Genomic DNA, 23555 nt, shown 5'->3' with positions numbered 1-23555 from the left:
ATTTTCATTAAAACACACACACCCACCCACCCACCCACACACACACACACACACACACACACACACACACACACACACACACACACACACAATACAGTCCTTCTTGAATCTGCGCATCAATTAATTCAATACACAATGAAGAATAGATCCATTACAGAGGATCCCCCCCCCAAAAAAAGAATGCTGTTAAGAACTTTGAAAATTATATCTTAATTCCGAACGGTCTTCAGTCAATATCCGACGTTTCCATGGTAATGCAGAGATAACATTTTTTAGACCTTGAAGTAAGTGCGCATCATTATTATTAAAATTTTTCCTCAGTCAACATAATCATCCTATTAAGTTGAATGATTTGCCGCTTTACTCCCCTGTCACGTGAAGTACTCCCATCTTAGATTTTAAAGTATCCCTTTTTGGGGGGGGGGGTGGGGTTGAGATGAACGCATTTTATAATAAAGAGTTGCGTATGAAAGGAAAGTGTAATATACTATTTCTTTACAGTATAGTTGGTGAAGAGATACTTTATTTAAGGGACTTTAAATTTTACGGAATATTTGCCTAAAACATTTCTTAATAATGTTTCGATAGAAAAACTAACGCGCTGCTTTTGTCGTGGTTCTTGTTCAACAGTCAATCATTTTTTTTTTCAGGTTCTATCCCACTGCCCATCAAACTATCATCAAGTAAAGCATCATTATCATTTAAAGTTAGAAATGTAACACTAAAGATCATGCTCACACTAATGTTAGAGCGGTGTTATGGAGAGAACTTAAAGACATGAATACATGCGGTCTTAGATATCCAATATCTCGCGATTCTTTTTCACAAACTGGCATTCCTTACAATGAGTACTGGTTATTCCTTTAAGATCTTCATTGTACGTACTTGCAAACAGTTTACTCTTTTTTCTTTACCTTTTTGAAGAACTTAAACTTTTCAGCATCTTTTGGTTTGTTTAAATTGAACATTATTGTAGAGTCAAATATTATGTATCGAATCTGTAAGGAATAATATTTCCTCATTTTTTTTTCATGTCAATCCCTTTCCTCCGAGATAATATTTCGCAGGAAACGGGTTAAAAAAAAAGAATAGCAAAGAATATGATGTGTATGTCGGGTCAGCGTGAGACTTGCGAGGAGACTAACATTCATTCTTTTTAAAAGGACTTAGTTATTCTTAATATTGGCTTACGGCGTAAATATTCTTAGAGGAATGATAAAAGCCAAATTAAGTCTTGACGTAACAACAACTTTTTTTTCTTATGAAAAATTATATTCCCATTCAAACACACAAAAACCTAGGTTTTCAAAGCAAGGGTTCCGCTACGTATCCCCCTGCCTTCCGCAGTCCCTTCAGTATCACTGTTTAGTGTGAAGCAACGCGGAAGACTTTTAGAAACTCTACAATTTTCCTGGTTTACTTGCCATTCTACTGAATCTCCGAAATTCTCTTCGTTTTTAACAAACTCTATCTCCCTGCCCACTCCCTGATCTTGTTTGTCAAAATCAATTTTGACATAAATCTGAAATGCACACGCGTTGTCCGATTACTGATTGCGTTACCTATCAACGTAGAGGGCATAATCCTCCCAGCTTCATCAATTCTTGGAAAACTCGAAATAACAAAGGCCGTATCGGAAGTCAGCGACCACATACACAGCGGACCGAATATTTCTGAAATTCCTGAAGTGACATTCGTGTTGGTCGGAACTGTGTCAGCACTCCATTTTGTTATTATCTATGAGGAAGACACTTATGTAACCATCATGGCTGGCGTCGTAATCGAAAACCTGAGCAACAGGAAACTTCTTGTCCTCGTAGCTGTGCTGTTGGTGATGCAAATCGTGTGTTTTCTCGTGGGAGGTCTGATCGGTGAGTTTGTGCAGCCCCCGAAGCTCTGGCTCCACGTTCATTGGAAGTCCGCTGCTGTCGCATTGTGCCAGCCGCACACGGCAGGGTTCAGTTGTATAGCAGGTTCTCGATCTATGGTTTCTAACTTTAGTGCACGTTCTCTGCGGGAGTGCACTACCGACGGCGTTTATCCTGTCTGTAGGCGGTTTATTCATTACTGATTTGACTACACGCTCGACAGGGTTAACCGCGCGTAAAATTGAACTTCTTGTAACCAAAAGTAATTTAATGTTGCACTGGTATGAAGGGAAAATATCCAATGTCGATGGTGTTGTAGGCATGGCACACTGGGCTGGGCTGGTCTGGGTGGGCCCACATCATCATCATTCACAATCACAGTTTAATCAAGAAACACAGCGATGTGCTAGCATATAAACTCCAGATTTGTGGTGTTTGAAGTATGCTGAGATAATTGATAATGATACCATTTATAGGATATGAACAAGCACCTGTAGGCGTAGGCAAGCAGGTGCGGTGCTGATGCAAGACAACTTTTGATTTTGTAGAATATTTTTTCTTATGTTTGAATATGAAACATGACAGTTGACACTAGACTCCAGTTGAACGAGTAGTCTAGTTCTATTCTCTAATCACATCTCTTGCTTTCACCTGACCTGGTCATTAGCTTGCACCTTAGCTTATGTTATGCTTCCAATGAAATGGTAGGTTATTTAGATGGTCTAGTACCTTCTCCAGTGCAGCATACAGGTTAACCCGTTGAGGGCGAGTCCTGAGTATACTCGGGCAAGCGCATTAAGCGTCTATGGGAAATGTGTGTTGTAGCAAAATCAAACCGTCCTCAACGGGTTAAGATCACGTGTGTCCAGTCTTTTTGCAGCGACGTCTCTGCAACATTTCCTGTAGTTGCGGCCAAGTTGCAGAGACCCATGGTGACCTACAATGTACCGGCGACAATGTGGAGACGTCGCGGAGTACGCTGAATGTCTCCATGACTGAGAAGATGTCTCAGAGACATTGCAGCGATGTTCCCCATCAGGACTGCCACTCGAATAAGTTGTCAACTTTTTTGTACGCATCTCAGACGTCGCCCTGAAGTAACCTTCTTTGTGAGAGCGCAAACCATTTTTTGTCTTTCAAGCTGCACAAGTCACACTACACACAGTGATTGATCAGTCGTGGCAACATCTCCTTTGGTGAGATAGGCCCTTTTTTGTAGGTGATATTAAAATCATTATGAAAACATGTCAGCCATGTGACTATAAAGCAACATGTTTTTGAAATCCTCTTAGCTCAGGCGGGGTGCAACACACTCAATTCTCGGGATCGCCAATACCTGGGTGCCTTGCGGCAAGCATCGCTTTAGATGCATTATGGGATAGCTCGGGGGACAAACTTGCACGGTCGGTTTTAGCTGCAAATGCATTCAGGTCACGTTCTCTCTTAATCCAGCACATTGAAGCCTTGCAGTTGGAAACCATCACTCTAGTGACTGCAAATTAGTAAAATTTGGAAGTTTTAAACTTTTTCTAGCTCTAATTTTTTTAATTCAAACCCGAAGAAAAAAAGCAGGAAAAAAAAAAGCAGACAAAAATTGCATTGAATTGCATGGGAGCTAAGATATGCACAAGACAACTGGAAGCGACAATAATGAGGAATCCCATCCCGCAGTGCATAAATTAGGTGACAGGGCTCTGCAGCATGTGCAGAAGCTTTTTGTGCATAAAATTGGCAATACTGAGAATTACAGAAGCACTTGCCAGAGGCAATGAAAACTCACCATCATGCAAGTCAACTGAAGACAATGGCACTTGCCCTTTAAAATACACAGGACACTTGCCCTAATGCCTGGTTTGGCAAGTGAGCAAAATCAATATTTATTTTATAATGCTCTTTCAAGATAACACAAAATATATTTGGACTATGTATCCTTACAATGTGACAATTTTAATTTTCATCATATTTTTTTCACTCATACTGTGGTTGATATTGATGTTTTTGTTTGATAACATTTATAAGAAACTAATCTTCAACTTCTTGTTACTTAGTTCTTGTGTTTATCATGAAACCTTCCTTCGACAAAACTTTTTTTTCAGTGATTTACCAGCTAAACTCCTCTTTTAAGGTATCATAATTTCAATTTACTCATTATAATTCTGTAGCAATTCATCATGTGGTCAAGAGGTTATTCTTTTGCCAGAAATGTTGGAAAGAGAAAATGTAATAAACATACACGTATGCTTGCCATTACAAAACTTTGGTAGCAGTGACATCATTTCCCTATAAAGCAACTTCAATAGTAATGTGTACTAGTATCATGTGATTGTGACTGTTGTAATGTCTGTTAAGCTGTAAAAGTGGAAATTTTTGCTGTGTGAATTTTTTTTTTTTAACCAGAAAGTAGTGCAAAAAAAAAAGCACAAATATTTTTGCTTGTTCATATGCACCTCAAAGTACAATGTCTTGATTCCATGGGATCAAATGTGACCCTGCACCTCAAAACAAACAAAAAGTCGCCAGACATGAATTTTCAGTGAAGACCATATTGTGAAAGAGTAGACTTTAAGCTTTAAAATGATGTATATAACTCAAATCAAATGGACTCTCCTAACCTATCTAAATATTGGAAAGAAAGCACAAACTCAGGAAAAGTGTGAACTGAGAAAAGAGGCTCTGAAGTACAGTGTCTATTCAAGCGCTTAAAGGACAAGTTCACCTTCATAAACATAAGGATTGAGAAAATGCAACAATATTAGTAGAACACATCAGGGAAAGTTTGAGGAAAATTGGACAATCGATGCAAAAGTTATGAATTTTTTAAATTTTTGTGTTGGAAGCGCTGGATGAGGAGACTACTACAGCTTGTGAGTCACATGCGTACAACAGTATAAAGAAAATGTAAAAGAAAATTCAACATATTTTCACTTTTTTCGCATAATAAAAGAGCACTTGACTTGCCTCTTTCTAAAGGGAGGGGGAATAATATTACCCATAATATTTGTCGGTAACGAGTCAGGGGAATGTGTACTTTTTTTCAAAAGATGGAATTTTGTGAAATTCTCTTTATATTTTCCTTATATTGTTGTACGCATGTGACATCTAAGTTATTCATACACTGCAGTAGTCTTCTCATCCAGCGGGTACTGCACAAAAACTTAAAAAATTCATAACTTTTGAACGGATTGTCTGATTCTCCTCAAACTTTCAGTGATGTGTTCTACTAATATTGCTACATTCTCTCAATCCTTATGTTTATGAAGGTGAACTTGTCCTTTAATCTTTACCAAACCGTGCTGGCTGTGCGATGAATGGGACAAAAAAAAAAAAAAGGGAAGTAAACCACCAGAGTAACAACAATGAAGGGATTATCAGATTAAACTGAAATTACGCATGCCTCATTAACACATTCTGTCCGTAATTAATGCCAACTTTCAAAGCAGTAGCACTATCTTTTCAAAAGTTATTAGAGTTGAAAGTGAAGAGTGTGGACAAGGTTTTTATGCCTCCGCCACGAAGTGGTGCCGGAGGCATTATGTTTTCGGGTTGTCCGTCCGTCCGTCCTTCCGTCCGTCCTTCCGTCCGTCCGTAATGAATTTTGTGGACAGGGTAACTATCAAAACCTTTTGAGGTATCCTAATGAAACTTGGCATGTATGTGTATTAGGGGGTGAAGTTGTGCCTATCAACTTTTGGCTGCACATGCTCAAGGTCAAAGGTCAAAAGGTCAAGGTCAAATGCGTAAAATTTCACTATTTCCCCCATATCTATGCAATGCCTGAAGATATTTTCTTGAAACTTAGTGTATAAATGTATTACGCAATTAAGATTCTCTGGTGAAAGTTTGGGGCCATGAGGTCAAAAGGTCAAAGGTCAAAAGGTCAAGTAAAATGTTAAAATTTCACTTTTTTCTCTGTATCTTGGAAATTGTTCAAGGTATCTTTATGGAACAAAGTATATGCATATATGCATATATATATATATATGTTATCTAGGGAATTTGGGGTTCATGGGGTCAAAGGTCAGGGGTCAAAGGTCAAGGGCAATACTTCAAAATGTTACTATTTTCCTTATATTTATGCAATGCCAGCAGGATTATTTTTTTAAAACTTGATGTATGCATGTACAACCCACTAGAGATTCTCAGGGATTTTTTTTTTTGCCAAGACGGTCAAAGGTCAAAAGGTCAAAGAGCAAGTGAAAGTGCTGAACTTACTTTTTTTCCGTATCTCGGAAGTGGCTCAAGTTATCTTTAAACTTAGTATATATTTATGTGTGTTCTGCCTGACAGTGATTCTCTTATGAATCAAAGGCCAGATGAAAATGATAACAATTTACTGTTCAATACAGAAATTGCACTTTTTCTCCATACCTTGAAAATTACTCAAGTGTGTAAACTTATGAAAGGGTCAAAGTCGAAGTTAAAGTTCTTAAATCCCCAAATACATGATCTCCTATTCATCCAATTGAACATAGGTCAAGGAAGGTGAACATTTGATACATTTGTGACAAATATGTCATTTTAATATTTTGCCAATTTTGTGAAAATGTAATCACACAATGTCCACATGTACTATAGACCTATTAGGAGAATCATGCATTACGGCGGAGGCATACCAGTCGCCATAGCGACATTTCTAGTTTAGAAATGAAAAAGGGACTCTAAAGACACACCTAATCACACTATTCTACCAAAAATGTTCGAGATAAACTGCTAAAAAAACATACTTTTCTGCCCGTTTTATGATACCAAATTTTAGCATAATGTAAAAGAAGAACCGCTCTTTCAGAAAATATGAAAAAGTCAAGTTCGGTTAGGTTGACCCATTTCACTTATTTTCAGTCAGACTCACGCAAAATCAGTGTGTGCGACTTTATGTTCGTTTTGAGGTGCACGGTCACAAATACACAAAAGCTCATCTTACCCGACCAGGCAAGAAAAATTACATGCAAATAAACTTTTACAGTGTCACCAGGTATTTCATAACGGCCTGCAAAATTTTATAATTTTCAGTTGTAACTTTACTATTATTTTTTTTCCGACTGTAATTAAATTTTTGCTAAATTGTGTTGTTGGAATCTGTTCTGGATCTAGCTAAGTTCTGTGACACTTTTAATATTATGTAAATGATGCTCACAACCAGTGCAGAGACTCCAACTCTCCTGTTTTCGACGGGAGATCTCCCGCCGAAAACCCATTTTTACAAAATCTCCCGTTCTCCCGTTTGAGATTTAATTTCTCCCGCCCTGGCTCTGTGTCTCCCGTTGGAAAGGATTTCTTACTTATTGCTACTGTATGTTGAAAAAATAAGCCTTAGATAGCACCAGAGAGCATCTAGAATCCTAGGAACTTCGCACTTCGCACACATCAACTCGGAGTCTCCCGTTTGCTAGGGGCTTCAGGCGGGAGAATCTCCCGATCAGAAGGTGCTTGGGGTTGGAGTCTCTGCCAGTGCTGTGCAGCTGATTTTTGTCTGTAATGTGAAGCATGCAGTCATCGAGTAGTGTGAAACATACTATTACTTTTTAAGATGAAACATCTCATCTAATGTGTATTCTATAGTTAGTGAAACTCTGGAGGGGCATAAAAGGGGGTGGGGGATTTGGGGATTGCTTGGGATTGATGAATGGGTTTTATAGTTCATTGCAGTAGGCAAAGCTTTCAAAGCGCTCTGTATACTTCAGCATGATTTCCTGTGTTCTAAATTCCACACCACGGTAAGCCTGTTCACACATGCACCAAAAATTACATTTAAAAACGAAATGATTATGATGAACTATATTGTATCTTGATACAGTGTGACCCAAAAGACTGTCCATCTTAAGTTTTGGGTTTTGGGTTTTTTTAAAATAAAAGTTGCCTTGCATGCTGTAGGCCTATGTCAATGGCACGCCAAAACAAAATGATTTTTTTTTTTCATATCCTGTGGTTCAACTACAACCATGCAAAACCTGGATCTTGGTGACCAAAATCATGTTCTGATCACCGTTTGGGCATGTGCACTTCAGATTTGGCTTGCAGTCAAGTGATTTCTTTATTCATTTTTTGGGGGCAGATGTGTGAACGGTGGGGAATAAGCTTGATTTTTGCATCGTGATCCATTTATACTGTGTAAACTGATAATCTTGCGTGTGAATGGGCCTGGAGAGAGCCAGATGCCCAGCTATCCTTCCCTACCCATAACCCTTTGATGTACCGCCAGCTACACGTAGGCCCAGTCTCCCCTCTCCACTCTCCACAGCAAGGAGCCACTTTAGAGGGCTGTATCAATGTCAAGATTTTTTCTTCCCCCCCCCCCCTTTTCAGGAGCACCAACCTCAAAGTGCAGAGGGACTGTTTACTCAGACCATAAAAACTTCTTAATGCAATCCAGCTAGTCTTTGCTCAGGGCTAAAACCTGATGAATGAGTGAGCAAGAATGCATGGAAGTCTGTACCCATTAAAACTGAAGTCATTCATTTTTTTTTTGTGTGTTTTTTTCCCCCGCATATAGGCATGTGTGGAACTGGCAGCTAGCCTACAGTACTTACAGTATAATTATTATGCAGACTGCAATTGCTTACCTTAGACTGTGAGAAATCGCAATTCTTTAGAGCTATGAAGTTCAGCCTTTTTTATCATTTTGTTACCTATTACCTGTCCATCTGTACTGTGAAACCAGCAATGTTTGCTTGTGATGTGAAAGTTCTTCTACACTGTATGCATTGACTGCCAATGGCAATTCGTGAAATTTCACGCTGCATAAAAGACTGTCAGGCCCAATTCACAAAAAGTTCATGCTGCAAAAATATCTTGCTTAAATACAATATTCAAAAGTAATGAACATGCTCATATGTATGTTAATTTTATTTGACTACCGGGTATGTATGGATTCACTTATTTTGAAAATATGTGTATTGCCAAGGGAAACTTGTTTAGCCCCCTTAAGTTTAAAGGGGAAATCCAGTCCAAAAATAAGTTGGTCTGATAAAAAAGAGGAAAATCTTATGAATTCAATGGTAAAATTTTGACTGTAATCGAATGAAAAATCAGGATGTTATGAAATTTTGAAGTTTTGCTTATTTTTGCAAAACAGTTCTTGTACAGTGGATATGAATATGCAAATGAGTGAGTTGACCATGTCATCACCTCACAATTTTGCATTGATCGTGTACAAAAAATGGCGTAAATTCAATGTTTCTGTCATTGAAGTCTAAAGTATGATGTTATTCCTGGTTGAATAACTTCAGAATAATGATCAGTTAGATATATCAGGATTTGAGCCTCGGGCATAATTGCGTTTGAATGAAAAATTGGAAATTCCACAATTTTATGTACAAACTATGGCAAGTTGTGAGGGTATGACATGCTCACATTGCCATTTGCATATTTCATATTGACCGTTCAAGAACTGTTTCCTGAAAAATTGGCAAAACTTCATGATGTCATATATAACTTCTGGGCAATTCCGCGGTTAGTAACATTACATTTGAACAAATGTAGATATTTGTTTTTACTACTAAATTACAATTTATTCATTTTAAGTCAAAATTATGTCAAAAACATGTTCATCCTTCCCAGGTTTATGATACAGAAAAAAATGAATACAATCCAAGAAATATTAGAATTGCTATGGCAACTTAAAGGGCTGGTTAATAGTAACGTTACGAAAAAAGGACATGACAAAAAAATCAATGTCTTGTAACAAAAGTGTGCAAAAATTCAAGTTACTTCAAACAAAGTGTTGCATTAATTTCATTGCATCATGACAGATGTTCACACAATGTTTTTTAGCAGTTCGACCAATAATTTCTTAGCTAGACCCCCAAAGCATGGTTAGTAACGTTACGGTTAGTAACGTTACATTTGTCCGGAGTAATTCCGCAGGTCATTTCACCCTTTTGTAATTGACAAAATGTCACATGACTTCTGAAGTATTTAAATGTATTCATCTTTTACCCTTTAGCAAAACTTTGAGGAAAAAATTTCAAAGGAACCCACTGTAATTTGCATTTAAGTGAATTTCAGCGTCCCCAGTCCCACATGTACATTTTAAATGATGGTTTTAGATCTCGCAAAATCAATAAATATGAAAAATAAAATCTACTGAATTTGAAAGACCTAAATGATAGGTGAACATCCATGGCATTAGTTGATACCTAGATTAAAGAGAAAGATAGAGAGGCACATTTCTTTTATCCATGTCATGTCCACCTAACTCCGGAATTGCCCTCCTTATTTTTCACCCGATTTCGATCAAAATTTTACCGTTGAACTTGTAATATTTTACTCTTTCTTATCAGACTAACTTATATTTGGACTGGATTTCCCCTTTAGGAATTTGGCAAGGACTTTTTTGTTTCTTATGAATGTACTGTACAAACTAATAATGAACAATAGATTAGTGAAATCTAACTTTTACCGTATATATTACAAATCACTGAAGAATACAGTGGACACATCGTGATCTCTGGCTTGATCATCATGCTTCAATTTCTCCTACATGTAGATCAAGATCTACACAGAATTTTATGATTGAAATCTCTTTGAGTTTGTACATTTTTGACAGGTGCCTCCTTTGGCCTCTTCCATACCAGGACATACAAGCTTGTGATGTTTATCAAGTACACTCTAGCCAAAATCATAATATGAATCCCATCTCTTTAAGTTACAGATCTATAGATTCTCGAGGTCCTTAATATTTCAGGATAATATCAGTGCATGTTGGTGCATGTTTAGGAGAAAGGAACGGTCAGCTCTTTTAGTTCATCCCTCTAATGTAGCTCACTGTCTGAAATTGTGTAAGATATTCAAAGCTTAAAAGCTTTATGTGTGTTTGTGACTGCAAAAATAACTTGGGAACTGGGGGTGTTTAATGAAGCTGTTCTTAAAGTTACGAACGACTGAAGAACGACTGATGATCAGTTCTTGTGCTGATTTATTGAAATTCTGATAGGTACAGGACATGAGAACTTATCACCAGTCATTCTTAAGTCATTCATAACTTTAAAGAACAGCTTTATGAAACACCCCCAGTTTCTTTTATAACTTTTTCAAGTACAACGTATTCATTTTTTTATGGTGTTGCATTATTGCTTTGAAGAAAAGAAAAATATGTTGTAGAAGACCTGTATAGCTCCTAAATCTTATGTTTTAATATCGCACTGTGGTCATTAGCAACAAAGCAGTAGCAGTACAGTATAGCTCAAGCAGTTTGATTAGACCAAGGAGGTTCGAGAGATGGAGTCACAACAGTCTTATTCGCTTTGATCCCATGCTCGAAGCCGCCACTCAAAAATATTTGAACAGAAGTATGTGTCAAACTGGATCTGCCGCTCAGATGCGAAGACAATTGACTTGTGTCTCATTGCATAATCACCAGCCACTTTCCAAGGAAGATATGTCTTTGTGATGGTAATTACTTAATTCGCTATCCCTACTTACAAACGATGGGCGGTAGACAATGGTAAAGGCACGGGGGTGCGCGAATAGAAATTGCTCAAATATTGCTGAAGTACATATAGATATCAAAATTACTCGACTGTACGTGTCTGTACGCTAATCTGACATATTAATTTATAAAGAACTATACTTGAAGATGATACCATATTAGTTTCATTTGGCAGAAATAAGGAGAAAAGTGATAAAACCGGCTTTCCATGAGGGTAAAATTTCAAACACTTTCACAAAATACAGCTCAGATTTACACTTTTGCACATATTTTCGAACGGAATTGACTTTTGTTTTATATGAAATTTCATTGCATTTGATATATAAACGAGCAGCATATACCCGATATTATGTTAGCGTTAAGAATGAATCTTCAGATTGCTCAGAAAGATGGCGGCTTCAAGCATCGAACATCAAAGGCACAAATGCACCTGTGGAATTCTTTTGTCCATCCATAGAAAACTGACAGCTGATTGAATAATTATAGTCAGTTGTATTAAACTCCATCTCTCGAACCTCCTTGATTAGACACTGACCAGATATCATTAATAGGAAGGGTAGTATCCATAAACTGCAACATGCAACATGCATGAGAAATGATCAGTTTCCAAAACACCAGTGAGTTGAGTTCCAATAAAATTTGAAGGGTTGATTATAAAAGTGTCAAACAGTGAGTACCCTTTTCAATGAAGCCACACAAGACGTGCAGAGAGACATGATGAGGGGGTCTAGGTCAAAGGTTATATCAAAGGTCACACCAAAATGTGACACCCTAGCAGAACTTGGCTAACTCTATGATAGAAGAGATCCCAAAACCCAAATCAAGGCTCAAGTCTCACAGTTATTACACTGTATTCTCACTCTGTATCTGTGACACCACACATATTGCACAGAAATTGGAAACTTCTTTGTACACCTGTAAATTGCTGGCTTGTAAAAGCATTGATATCTGACATGCCAGAGTGCACATATTTGTTGCTGAGATTTCTTGTTACTGTATTTTCCTTCATTGTTTGGCTTTACATAATACACCTGTGAATTCCATTAACATACCAAGAGTCAATAAGATTGACTGTTTACAATGCCTCAGGCACAAGCAATCAATACTGTTTATTCCCTGAATGCAAAACACCTTTTTTTTTTTCCATAGTTAAACATGTACCATACATACAATTTGTAAATAAGGGATTTTTCTGTGATGATGACTGTTTAGTTTGATGTTTTTTATTGCATAAAAGCTTTATGATATTATAATGTCATATCTTATTCAAATTACCTTTTAATCATCCCTGACAGATGATTTCCATACATTATTTGGTGCTAGGTTTGGCAAGATAGACATGCTTCAGGCAAGATTAAAAGGGTTGTTTTGGATAACATTTTGTTGATAAAGTCTGTCAATAGTAGGCTGTTCAAAGACATTGTGTAAGTGTGTGTGTATGTGTTTTTTTTTTAACTTTAAAATTAATTCAAATCTGTGAAGTTGAAACAGCACACATGATTTGAATATTTGAAAATACATGGAGTTTGCAAATTTCTTTACAGAAGTCCTCAGGGTACTCTGACAACTTGAACATAATTTGCCTATGGTTAGCTTTTCTCTTTTGTTCCATAAATTGCGTAGAAACATACATATGTATATCTAAAAGTGTATAGTTTCCATATTAATTTTTCTCATTGAAGTTGTGTTCATTTTCTCTCTGTTTGATGTCAAGCACAGATCACTTTTCTTAGGTTTCTCATGTCTGAGATAGATCATTTTATATCTCACAAATTTCTGGAAATCCATCTGTGTAGTCATGATCAACTTCAGTGTCTGTGGAATGGGTGAATGCATACAATCCTTCATGTGGAATGGGTGAATGCAGCAATATTATTAGAACACATTGACAGTGAAAGTTTGGGGAAAATCGGACAATCCACTCACAAGTTATGAAAATTTTCTTAAAGTGTCTGCGCAGTCACTGCTGGATGAGAAGACTACTGCAGTGTGTGATGTCACATGCGTACATGTATAAGGAAAATATAAAGAGAATTCTGCAAATTTCTATTTTTTGAAAAAAGGTGCACATTTCCTCGACTTGTCGCTGACGTATGTTAAGGGTGATATTATTCCCCCTGCCTTCTCAAAGAGGCAAGTCAAGCATTCTTTTATTATGCGAGAAAAGTGAGAATATGTTGAATTTTCTTTATGTTTTCTTTATATCGTTGTACACATATGACATCACAGGCTGTAGTAGTCTTCTCATCCAGCAGTGACTGAGCAGAAACTTCAAAAATTCATAACTTTCAAACGGATTGTACGATTTTCCTCAAACCCTCACTGATGTGTTCTACTAATATTGCTGCATTCACTCAATCCACATGTCTATGAAGGTGGACTTGTCCTTTAATGTCTTTATTCCCTCTCATGAAAACGTACAGCGCCCTCGCCCACCTCTGCACACACCCACCTGGCCACCAAGTGTGTCGACCCGTCCATCAACCTGAAGAAGCCGTTTGTGCCCCACGGCCCCAATGCCTGCTCCAAGGTGTCCAACTTCGATGAGGCCACGCGAAAGGGCATCGAGGCTGACTGGATCGTCTTCTCCATCCAGATGCCCCACCGGCCCAACCGCATGGACCGCAGCTTCCAGTACATGCTAGGCGTGATGTCGCTGGACATCGTGTACGACCAGAACAACGCCATGGGTGAGTGAGTTAACAACATCACTAATAAATTACAAGGAAATTCCATTATAAATGTTTCAATCACTTAGTGAGTATGTTGTTTTGTGTAAGAAGAGAAAGATCAGTTTATTAAGTAAATTGCTGAAAATGTGGATAAGAAGGAGACTCATGAAAAGGCTAGCGTTGGAAAAGTTTATAGAGTTTCACTCTCAGAGAAAGACAAATTTGCAGCTCTGTGATGTAATGTAGTTTTGAGCAGCTGTCTGTTTATTTTGTACACAGTCTATCACTAATTTTCATTTAAACTCTCAAATATTCTAGCACAGACAACTTGCAAAACTGCTGAGGAGGGGACACAAAAATATATTACTTTCACATACCAAGAACAGGTGTGAAGGATTTTTTTTTTTTCTCAGGAGAAAAATGAAAATGAGTGTATTTATTGTGTACAATGTACAGTGTATGAACCAAATAGGGAGCTGACCCTGGCATGTTTCTTGAACGTTTGCATAGTGAAGTATTAGAGGGAGAAAGGTTTGTGGTAACACCATGTGTATGTAACTGTATTGTAACTTTTTGTTTGTATAAGCATGTATCTGATCCCCCCCCCAAGAAAAAACAAAAACAAAAACAAAAAAAAACCCACTGATGTTCTTCTCTGATTGTTGTTTTCATACAAAGCAATGTAATGTCGGGATGGAATTTTCCTTTAAGTGTGCAGAGTTGTGACAAGGAGTCATTGGGAGAAAAATTCTATTCCACAATAAAAACTGATCTTAGTTTATATTGAAAAAGAAAATCAAATGAAAGCAGCACTTGGTAGAAGTTTCACCATGAAAGGACATAAAGTGAGAGAGTGTTTTCTGTAATTTTTTTTTTCCTCTTTGGGGAACGGTGATCTTTTGTTGCAATTAGATGGGTGGTGTCATCACCTTACCACTCTTCCATTAACCCGTTGAGGACGAGTCCCGAGTATGCTCTGGCAAGTATCTATGGGAAATGCATGTTGTAGCAAAATCAGTCTGTCCTCAACAGGTTAAGCTTGTTCCCCAGAATGTTGTAAGAATCATGTTTTGAAAATTCAGCAAGTGCAGCTTTTTCCCACAAAAGTTGTCATTGTTAGATTGTTGCAATACAACGATATGATGCGAAGGTTACACTTCAAGTTCTTTTGTTGTTGTTGTTGTTGTTGATTTTGTTTAAAAAAGTGTCATTTGTTTACACTTTGAAACCTGAGAGAAGACATATCTATGATTGCTTGTATATTCATTGTATTGTGAAACTTGTAAGATAACATATATGGCTGCCCTTTTACAGTAGTTCCGATGTGATAATGGCCACAAAGAAATCTGAAAGTCCATCGAGGCTTGACCTTTTCAGGAAAAACTTAGCAATAAACAACCAGACCTATTCCCACTGATGAACTTAATGTGTTATCCTCAAATTTCACTGTATAGCAGAATGAAAGTAAACTTTCTCTTTCCTTTGCCCCCCCCCTTTCCCTTCTCTGCAACTACTGTGCTCCCATCCCCTTCATAAAGATGTCCTATCTTTGCAAAACAATGACAATGGGCGCGTTTTATCAAAAGATATAATTGATTATAAATTTCCTTATCACACAGGATGCTATAGACTTATGATAGAAATCAACTATGTAATCAATTATAACTCCTCATAAAACAGGGCCCTGAACTGCCAGAATTGGGTCCATTTTGTAGCTTTTATCAATTCTGTCACAAGAATGTCAAATTCTGTCTTGGTTCTCACGACTGCTGATCTTATTATCCTGAATGAGCATCTCAAACTATGAGCCCTGTCTACCTGTGAAGTCTTGATCAAATGTGCATCTGTATAGAGGAAGTTTGACAGTCTATGGTGTAAAGAGGATGGATTGTGGTTTTAAGGGCGCTGCCCATGTCTCGTCTGTGGAAATAAGCCCAGATGGGGTTGCTTATGACATCATTAATCAAGCAGCATTCACCTGCGCCGATCACCAGGAAATATGCCGATGACTCTATGCGGTAAAATCCTCCCGCTTCCATCGAGTTGATATTGTATCGCGGATGCTGCGGGAGACAATGTTGCCAAATTGATGATTAGAGGGAGGTAGAGTGATGCAGGGAGCAGGTGCGTAATATTGAGCGGATGATGACAAAGCCGGCGTGAGGGAGAACGAATTCCCGTTCCTCGCTGTGATGTGTTTGCAGACGGTCTGAAGGACGGCAGAATGGATGGCCATTCATGCCAGTGTCAGACAGTGTGCCAAACTCTTGTGAGAGATGTACTTGTTGATAGAGTCATGCTCCTTGGCAAGGAGTATAGTTAACAGGACATAATTATGCAGTGTTGTTGAAGACACGCTGTCAATAGTATCATGGCAAGTTTCTTTTAGATTACTGTGCATATTAGCAAACTACATTGTATCAGTGACAACACAAACATATATGCATGCACACATAAAACACTTACAAAATCATAGAAATACTTTCACCATGTTCCTCTTAAATTACTTGTATGTTAACCCACTGAGGACAAGCTGCATTTGCTGTAATATGCAGTTCCTGTAGACACCTGTTCAAGAATACTCAGGACAAGTCTTCAAGGGGTTAAGTATGGATGTTGTTTGTCAGCTTATAGGAATTCATAACCCAGAACTGATTTCTATGCTAAACCATTTTCTGGCTGATTGTGGAGGGAATTAATTTGTGTTTAATTCATTGGCTGTCAAATTCTACCCCCTCTGCTCCCATTATCTTTCTCTCTCTTTCATACACACAAACACACATGCATATCACACATGCCCTCTAATTAAACCAAGACTAATTTTTGCTGCATAATACTATTTCACTTTTAATTCAAAAGAAAAAAGGTTCTGTATAATTCTACCTGTATACATGAAAATTTCAAAAAAAAAAATGCATTTTTTTTTTTCATTTTTCCCAGCTGTTACATATTTGTATGCCCTGATTGTGCTATTGACCTTGTGAAATTTCATGATTTCATAACTTTCTTTTCATAATTCTCATCTGATTTTTGTCAAATTTTTTGCTGCTGTGCTTATTGGTTTGGTTTAACATTTTCTTTCTCCAAATACAGTAACAAATGAAAATAAAATGATACAGAGTATGAAAAAAAAAAATAAGAGGAGAGTAAAACATACAAATCAATAGAATTGTCAGTTTCGTAAAACATCATCTCTGATAATATATGAATAATAGCAACACGAGGCATATTGTATTCGTATGTGAACGAAGGAGAAATCAATACAGGGATCGGTCATCACTAGCAGAACTTGACATGGATGAGACCCTAGTATATGATATATTAAAATATGAAATATAAAATAAAATCTCCTCCTTTTTTCTCTGCGTCCAGGCGAAAATCCTGAGCTAACCCTTGTGATCCTGATGTCGTACAACAACAACGATGATGCCAGCGGAGAGTGGCACTCCCTCTATAAGGTCAACGAGACAAGGAAGATGACCTGTTCGTTCAGCCATGAAATGGTAGGGACATTCGCTGGGGGCGGGGGAGGGGGGAGCTCTTGGACTGTCTGTGTATGATATCAGCATATCCTCATTGTCCTGCAGGGCCCTGATTCATAAAGCTGTTCGTAAAGTTACGAACAACTTACGAGCGACTGGTGATCAGTTCTGATGTGCTATACTTATCAGAATTTCCATAATTTACCACAAGAGCAAATCACCAGTCGCTCGTAAGTCGTTCATAACTTTACGAACAGCTTTATGAAACACCCCCACTAGTATTCAAAGTAATGCTAGGTTTACATGATGGTGATGGTGATGGATGATCCACCGTATTTGTACAGCACCATATATCTGTTTTGATAAGAAACATTCAAAGGCACAGACTAGACTCCTCCAAGAGAGTTAGCAATGAAATGCGTGGGCAAGGATGATGCCGTTCAATTAGGCCAAAAAAAAAAAATGTTGCATTGGCGTAACCCGCCCGACCCTAAAAATTCCGCCGACCCCATGTTTTTTTATTATTTTTTTTTGCTATCGATATCAAATATCTTGTTGATTGCGATCGCGATCGCACAAACCCGGAAGTGGAAACGGCTCTGGGGATATCGGATGTACGAGGGAGAGATCTAGCGCCTCGCATAAGCCTTCCTTGATCAGTACGTCATCTGTTTCCAACACGGACACGTACTCTAACAAGATTTATTCAGTGTATACGTAGCATTCAGACTGCGATGTATTGTGCACAGTTTTGCCATAGGTTTCTTGTGTGGAGAACTTACACGAATCTGTATATGTGGGACTGTAATAGAGATCGCCGTGTGCGATGAAAAGATCGTACATATGGGTCAATTTGCATCTATCTAATCTAAGTCAAAATAGTAAAATATGAAGTGAAAATATTCAGGATAGGGATTTCAACATCTTTAAATTCTGTGAAGGGGTATAATTCCAGTAATATCGGCCTCATAAATGATTTGTAGAATAGATGAACACAGCACATTCGGTGCAGCAGTTGTAACTGTTTACTGAGCTGAGCACGAGTTTTACACGTAAAATGCAGGTAGCAAAAAAAAATAAAAAATAAAAAAAAATCCGCCCGACCGACCCTATTTGAAAATCTCATGTTACGCCAATGCAACAATTTTTTTTTTTTGGCCTTAGGGAAGACAGGTATCCTGGGGCCTGACCGTGAATGGCCTTAAAAGTGAGCAGTAGGATCTTGAAATCAATTCTATTCTTGATGGGAAGCCAATGAAGCTCAGTCAGGACAGGGGTGATGTGATCATACTTCTTCAGCCCAATGAGCTATTAAATGTATATGATGTTTAATGACCACTGGGAACATTATATGTAATGCAAACCTAGCATGACATAACCTCTGGGTCCCGATGCATAAAAAGATGCAATCAAACATAAGTCAGAAAATCAAACATAAGTCAGAAAATCAAACGTAAGATAGGTAGGAGCCAATCAGAATTTGATATTAAGAGTACTCATGTTTGATTTTCTGACTTACCTTTACAACAGGCTCTGGTGTTCTTACTTTGGAGAAATGTTTTCTGAAAAAATGTTACATTTCAAAATGTCATATATGTTTCTTCCTAACTATTTCTTATCCAATTTTTGTCATTTTTTTTTTTCGTTCCGTAGGGAATATTTTCTCCATCTTTTAAAGTTTATTTAATTTTGGGGTGGATTTCTTCTTTAATAGAGGTAATTTCTTGGTTTCTCCCTTGTCATTCGTATGAGTCAAACAATAAATGCAGACCATGCCCATGCACCGGCTGGATCATTCGTCACCCACTGTTCATGCTAAATAAGTGTATTAGAAGTCAAACGCTGTGACCAGTAACCTTGTCCATGAATATTTAACTAAGCTTTATTATTATTGTCTTTGTTGATGTTGTTACTCTTCTCCTCCTCCTCTTTTTTTCTTTTTTTTTTAAACTCTGCATTTCTTCATCTTTTCTTCTGTCATGTCTTTATATTATTTTTTTTAATTATTGGATGATATTTGAATTGTCATGATTTGTTTTTATTATTGTTCTAAACGGCATACTCGTCGCTCAATAACATGAAATACAAATATATCGTCGCTGGGGCGATAAGACCTCGTATCTACAAAATGTCAAATGTTCAGGAGAGCCAAAAAACATGGCGGCCAAAGCACTGTGGCGAATGGGATAGCCTTTCCTTTGACATGCGGTGGTGGCTTCATTTTTGGAGTAAGACTGTTGGGATTTGGACAGGACATCACTTAACCCATTATTTGACCATTAATCCAAAAAAGTCATTTTCACCAAAATTGCAGATACAAGGTCTTGTCACCCCAGCAACGAATATTATGTGCTGTGTATAAGAGAATTTTCATCCTTTTCTTGTTATCATCACTCAATTTGACAAAGTTTTAATCATTGCTACTGTATCATTGTTGTTTTCATCGTTTTTACTTATTGCTTCTATTTGCATCATCGCAACTTTCAATGATGATAGGTCAAGGAGTATGTTGGTTACAACTACGACTGCGAGCCCATCCCGCTGTTTGAGCTGGGCACAGTGCACCACAAGCACTACCTGCTCAACGTCCGTCTGCCGGTGGTCCACCACGGACCCAACAAGGGCCAGAACCTCAACCAGGACCTGGGCTCCATTCAGGATCTCACCCTGGTGGTAAGTCCACTTGGTCCCACCCCCTCCCCCCTCCCATCTACCAGATAAAACATTTCCTGACTATCTTGTTCACCACTGCAGATCCTATGCCTACCTTATACGTATTTGACCCTGCATCACAAAACCAACAAAAAGTTGTCAGACATGAATTTTTAGTTTAAGGCAGATTTTGAAAGAGCAGGCTCTAAGCTTTAAAATGATGTATGACTCAATTTAAATAAATTCTCCTAACCTATCTAATGATGGAAAGAAAGCACACTCTAGAAAAGTGTGAACTGAGAAAAGAGGCTCTGAAGTATGGGGTCTATTCAAGCGCTTTTAATAATCTTTACCAAACCATGCTAGCTGTGCAATGAATGGAACAAAAAAACAGGAATTAAAACACTGGAGCAACAACTATGAAGGGATTATCAGATTAAGCTGAAATTGAGCATGCTCTTTCTATACATTCTGTCCATGATTAATGCCAACTTTCAATTAAAAGCAGTAGCATTATCCTTTCAAAAGTTACAGTATTAGAGTTGAAAGTGAAGAGTGTGGGAATGATTTTCAGGAAATGAAAAGGGGCCTCCACATTTGTAAAGACATACTTGATCTTAAATACTACTCTGCAAACAAAAAGGGTTGTAGAAAAACTGCTAAAAACACACTGTCCCATTCATTTTATGATCCCAAACTATCCCAAAGTATGGAAAACTCAAGATTGACTTGATTGACCTGTTTCACCTGTTTTGAGTCCACTTAAAACCAAGGGGTGTGACTTTTTGTTGGTTTTATAATGCACTGTCACACATAAAAATGCGGTATGATGGCGCTGTTACGATTTATAAATGACATGCAGATGGGCATATGATGACATAAATGGTATCCCGGGGTACCAAATGAAAATCAGCCATTTTGTTGAATTATTTATTTTTTTAAAAAGGTTGTACCCTGGGTTGCCAAAAAGTGGAAATTATTTTGGTGCTGGAGCTAGTGGCGCTAGCCACTACACTGCAGTGCAGTGAAGCACACGCTATTGCTCGCACAGCGTGCCATGCATGCATCGTATAACATGCAGTGGCATGGGAGTGGCTATGTACACGCACACACAGTGCATGCATTTCTCTGCGGCTGTCCTCAAGTGGACATGAGGTGGCGCTACACAACGCGGTAACCCGGGGTACTACGGTACCCCGGGGTAACGCATGATGCATCTTATAAGGAATACCATGTTGCCTGCAACACCCAAGGGGGAAGTTGTATTCAATTATGCACTGAATTAACCATTTTTAATTAATTTTCTTCCCCCTCCGTGCGTACAGTTCATCTTTTAATATCTATTGTCTAAATACAAAGTACTAGATTATTTCTTCTGTGAACTGAATTTCAGAATTCCACAGTACTCACTTTCTTTGTCGTTAGTAAGTTTGTAAAATACCACCACATTCTAAGTACATGTAAGCCCATATTATATTATTTAAAGTGAGAAGGTCTTTATTGAATACTACTCAACACCCAGCTTTGAACAGATTGGACTTCAGAATTTGGCTAATGTTTTGATTTTTACTTGTTCAATGAGCATTTCTGTTCTAAAGATAGTGCAAGTATTTTCATGAGAATGTACTGTGATTTAAAGGAAGTACTGATGGGATTGTTGCTGTGAGCGTCATCACCAGAAGTGTGACCGAGTTTCATTGATTTGTCTGCATGTGCTATCTTTGTTCTTGTTCATTAAACTGGCTAGGAGTTTTGAATTCTTGCCTTTGCAATGAGTACATCTGTGCAAGACAAGAACAGACCTATTAAGGAAAAGTGTGCAAGCACAAGAACTGCAAATACACGAGTGTTTACATGTAGATAGCAGATTGCTTCAAACTTAAAATATGAACCTTTGTAGGTTTGCTTGATGACAAAATCACTTTCTCTACACTCGCAGGAGATCCATCAGAACGGTGGGTTCACACTCGTGTGGTTCACGCTTAAGACGGCCATGTTCCCACTCATCATCCTGGCCATGATCTGGTTCTGGAAGAGAATCGTCCAGCTGGCGAGGGCCCCTGTTCTCCTTGAGAGGTATGATGATCAAATTCTGTCTTGTCATGCTGGCATGCACAACAAAGTTGCTTATTGTCTCTATTAACCCGCTGAAGACTAGTCCCGAGTACTGTATACGCTGAATATTTCGCGAATTTTGTGAGTAGGGCGCTATTCACGAAATTCAAAACATGCAAAAATATTGACTCTGTTCCCGATGTGGATGTGACGTACGCTAGCACATTTCTCCATTTTGTACAGGACTCCACTATCGCGAATTTAACCACTCACGAAATTGTCGGGAATTCCTGATTCGTGAAAATTTAGACTCGCGAAATATATGGCGTATGCAGTATACTCGTTCAGATGTCTATGGGAAATGCTTGTTGTAGCAAAATCAACTTGTCCTCAACAGTTAAAACTTTTCTTGACTTTTCTATGTTTGCAACGGAGTTGCTGTTCACTTCCTTATTAAGTCATTCCAGCCCAGAAATAGTTTTTTCCCCATGGGGTTATTTAGGAAATTACATGCCATTGTGAGCGATGGCATTAGTAAATTACTTCCTTGCAAACAAAAATTTTTAATGCCTTTGTTATTTAGTAATTTAGTGCACTACTAAGAATGAAGGCACAGCTGCGGGTGCAGCTGAAAAGAATAAGAACACACAATCACTTGATAGGTTTCACTCCTCCAGTAGATTATTTTCTTTTGCTTTGTTACAATGTACATAGTTATTAAACCTGTTACTTCTGGGAACTGGGTATACCAGGTTCCAGTTGTGTCATCTTGGGACACAGTAACCAGAGATACCCGGTTCCTATAATGTACACGAGAGTGTCAGATGCAATTGTGGCCTTTTGTGTATCCGTATTATACAACAGTACAACAGAATGACTTTGATTATTAAGATTACAATTTCTGCTCTCAATATCTGATCTTTCTTTCTGACTCAGAATTGTGTGCATTTTTGTGTAATGTACCATTTCCAATATAGTGGTGTACTTGTTTGGCTGTAAAACTCTTATGAAAATGAACGTAGCATTAGCGGCTGAGATGACTAGATTTTGGCTTTGGCTATTTGGCAGTCATGTTTGCTTCAGAATAGCAGTGAATTCTGTTAGGCCATATTTTTTTACTTTCTTTGCATTGGCTGTAGATTAATTCTTTTTCTCTTTCAACATTATCTCACTCTCAGTCACAAATGTTGTATAAATGTGTGTACCAATAAAGAGGTTTTCTTCTGAAACAATACATTCCGACAGTGATCCTTAACCTCGAGGATAGCTGTCTTTGAGGATACAAGCTCTGACCCTCTAACTACAACATGCGTTCACTCAACGAAGCTTATCCTCAAAGGTAGCTATCCTCGAGGATAGGCTCACTGCCCCAGTAACTACACTTATCTACAAGTTCCTA

At 38.0% G+C, this 23555-nt stretch overlaps 1 protein-coding gene across 1 annotated transcript in view; it reads left to right on the top strand.

Moving 5' to 3' along the window:
* Positions 1 to 1765: 1765 nt before the first annotated feature.
* LOC139709616 (protein wntless homolog) overlaps positions 1766 to 23555 on the top strand; it is an 81413-nt gene continuing 59623 nt past the window's right edge. The window contains exons 1-5 of the mRNA XM_071621575.1: positions 1766 to 1871; positions 13719 to 13985; positions 17340 to 17470; positions 19946 to 20122; positions 22041 to 22177. Coding sequence (XP_071477676.1) covers positions 1766 to 1871; positions 13719 to 13985; positions 17340 to 17470; positions 19946 to 20122; positions 22041 to 22177 — 818 coding nt within the window. The remainder of the gene's footprint in view (positions 1872 to 13718; positions 13986 to 17339; positions 17471 to 19945; positions 20123 to 22040; positions 22178 to 23555) is intronic.

Source organism: Diadema antillarum, unplaced genomic scaffold (genome assembly GCF_040938485.1).
Source record: "Diadema antillarum isolate AM-2024a unplaced genomic scaffold, OU_Dant_1.0 seq00001454_RagTag, whole genome shotgun sequence".
In the NCBI taxonomy this organism is placed as follows: Eukaryota; Metazoa; Echinodermata; class Echinoidea; order Diadematoida; family Diadematidae; genus Diadema; species Diadema antillarum.
Note: the sequence above shows the minus strand (reverse complement) of the source record. Positions and strands in the feature narration are given on the sequence as shown.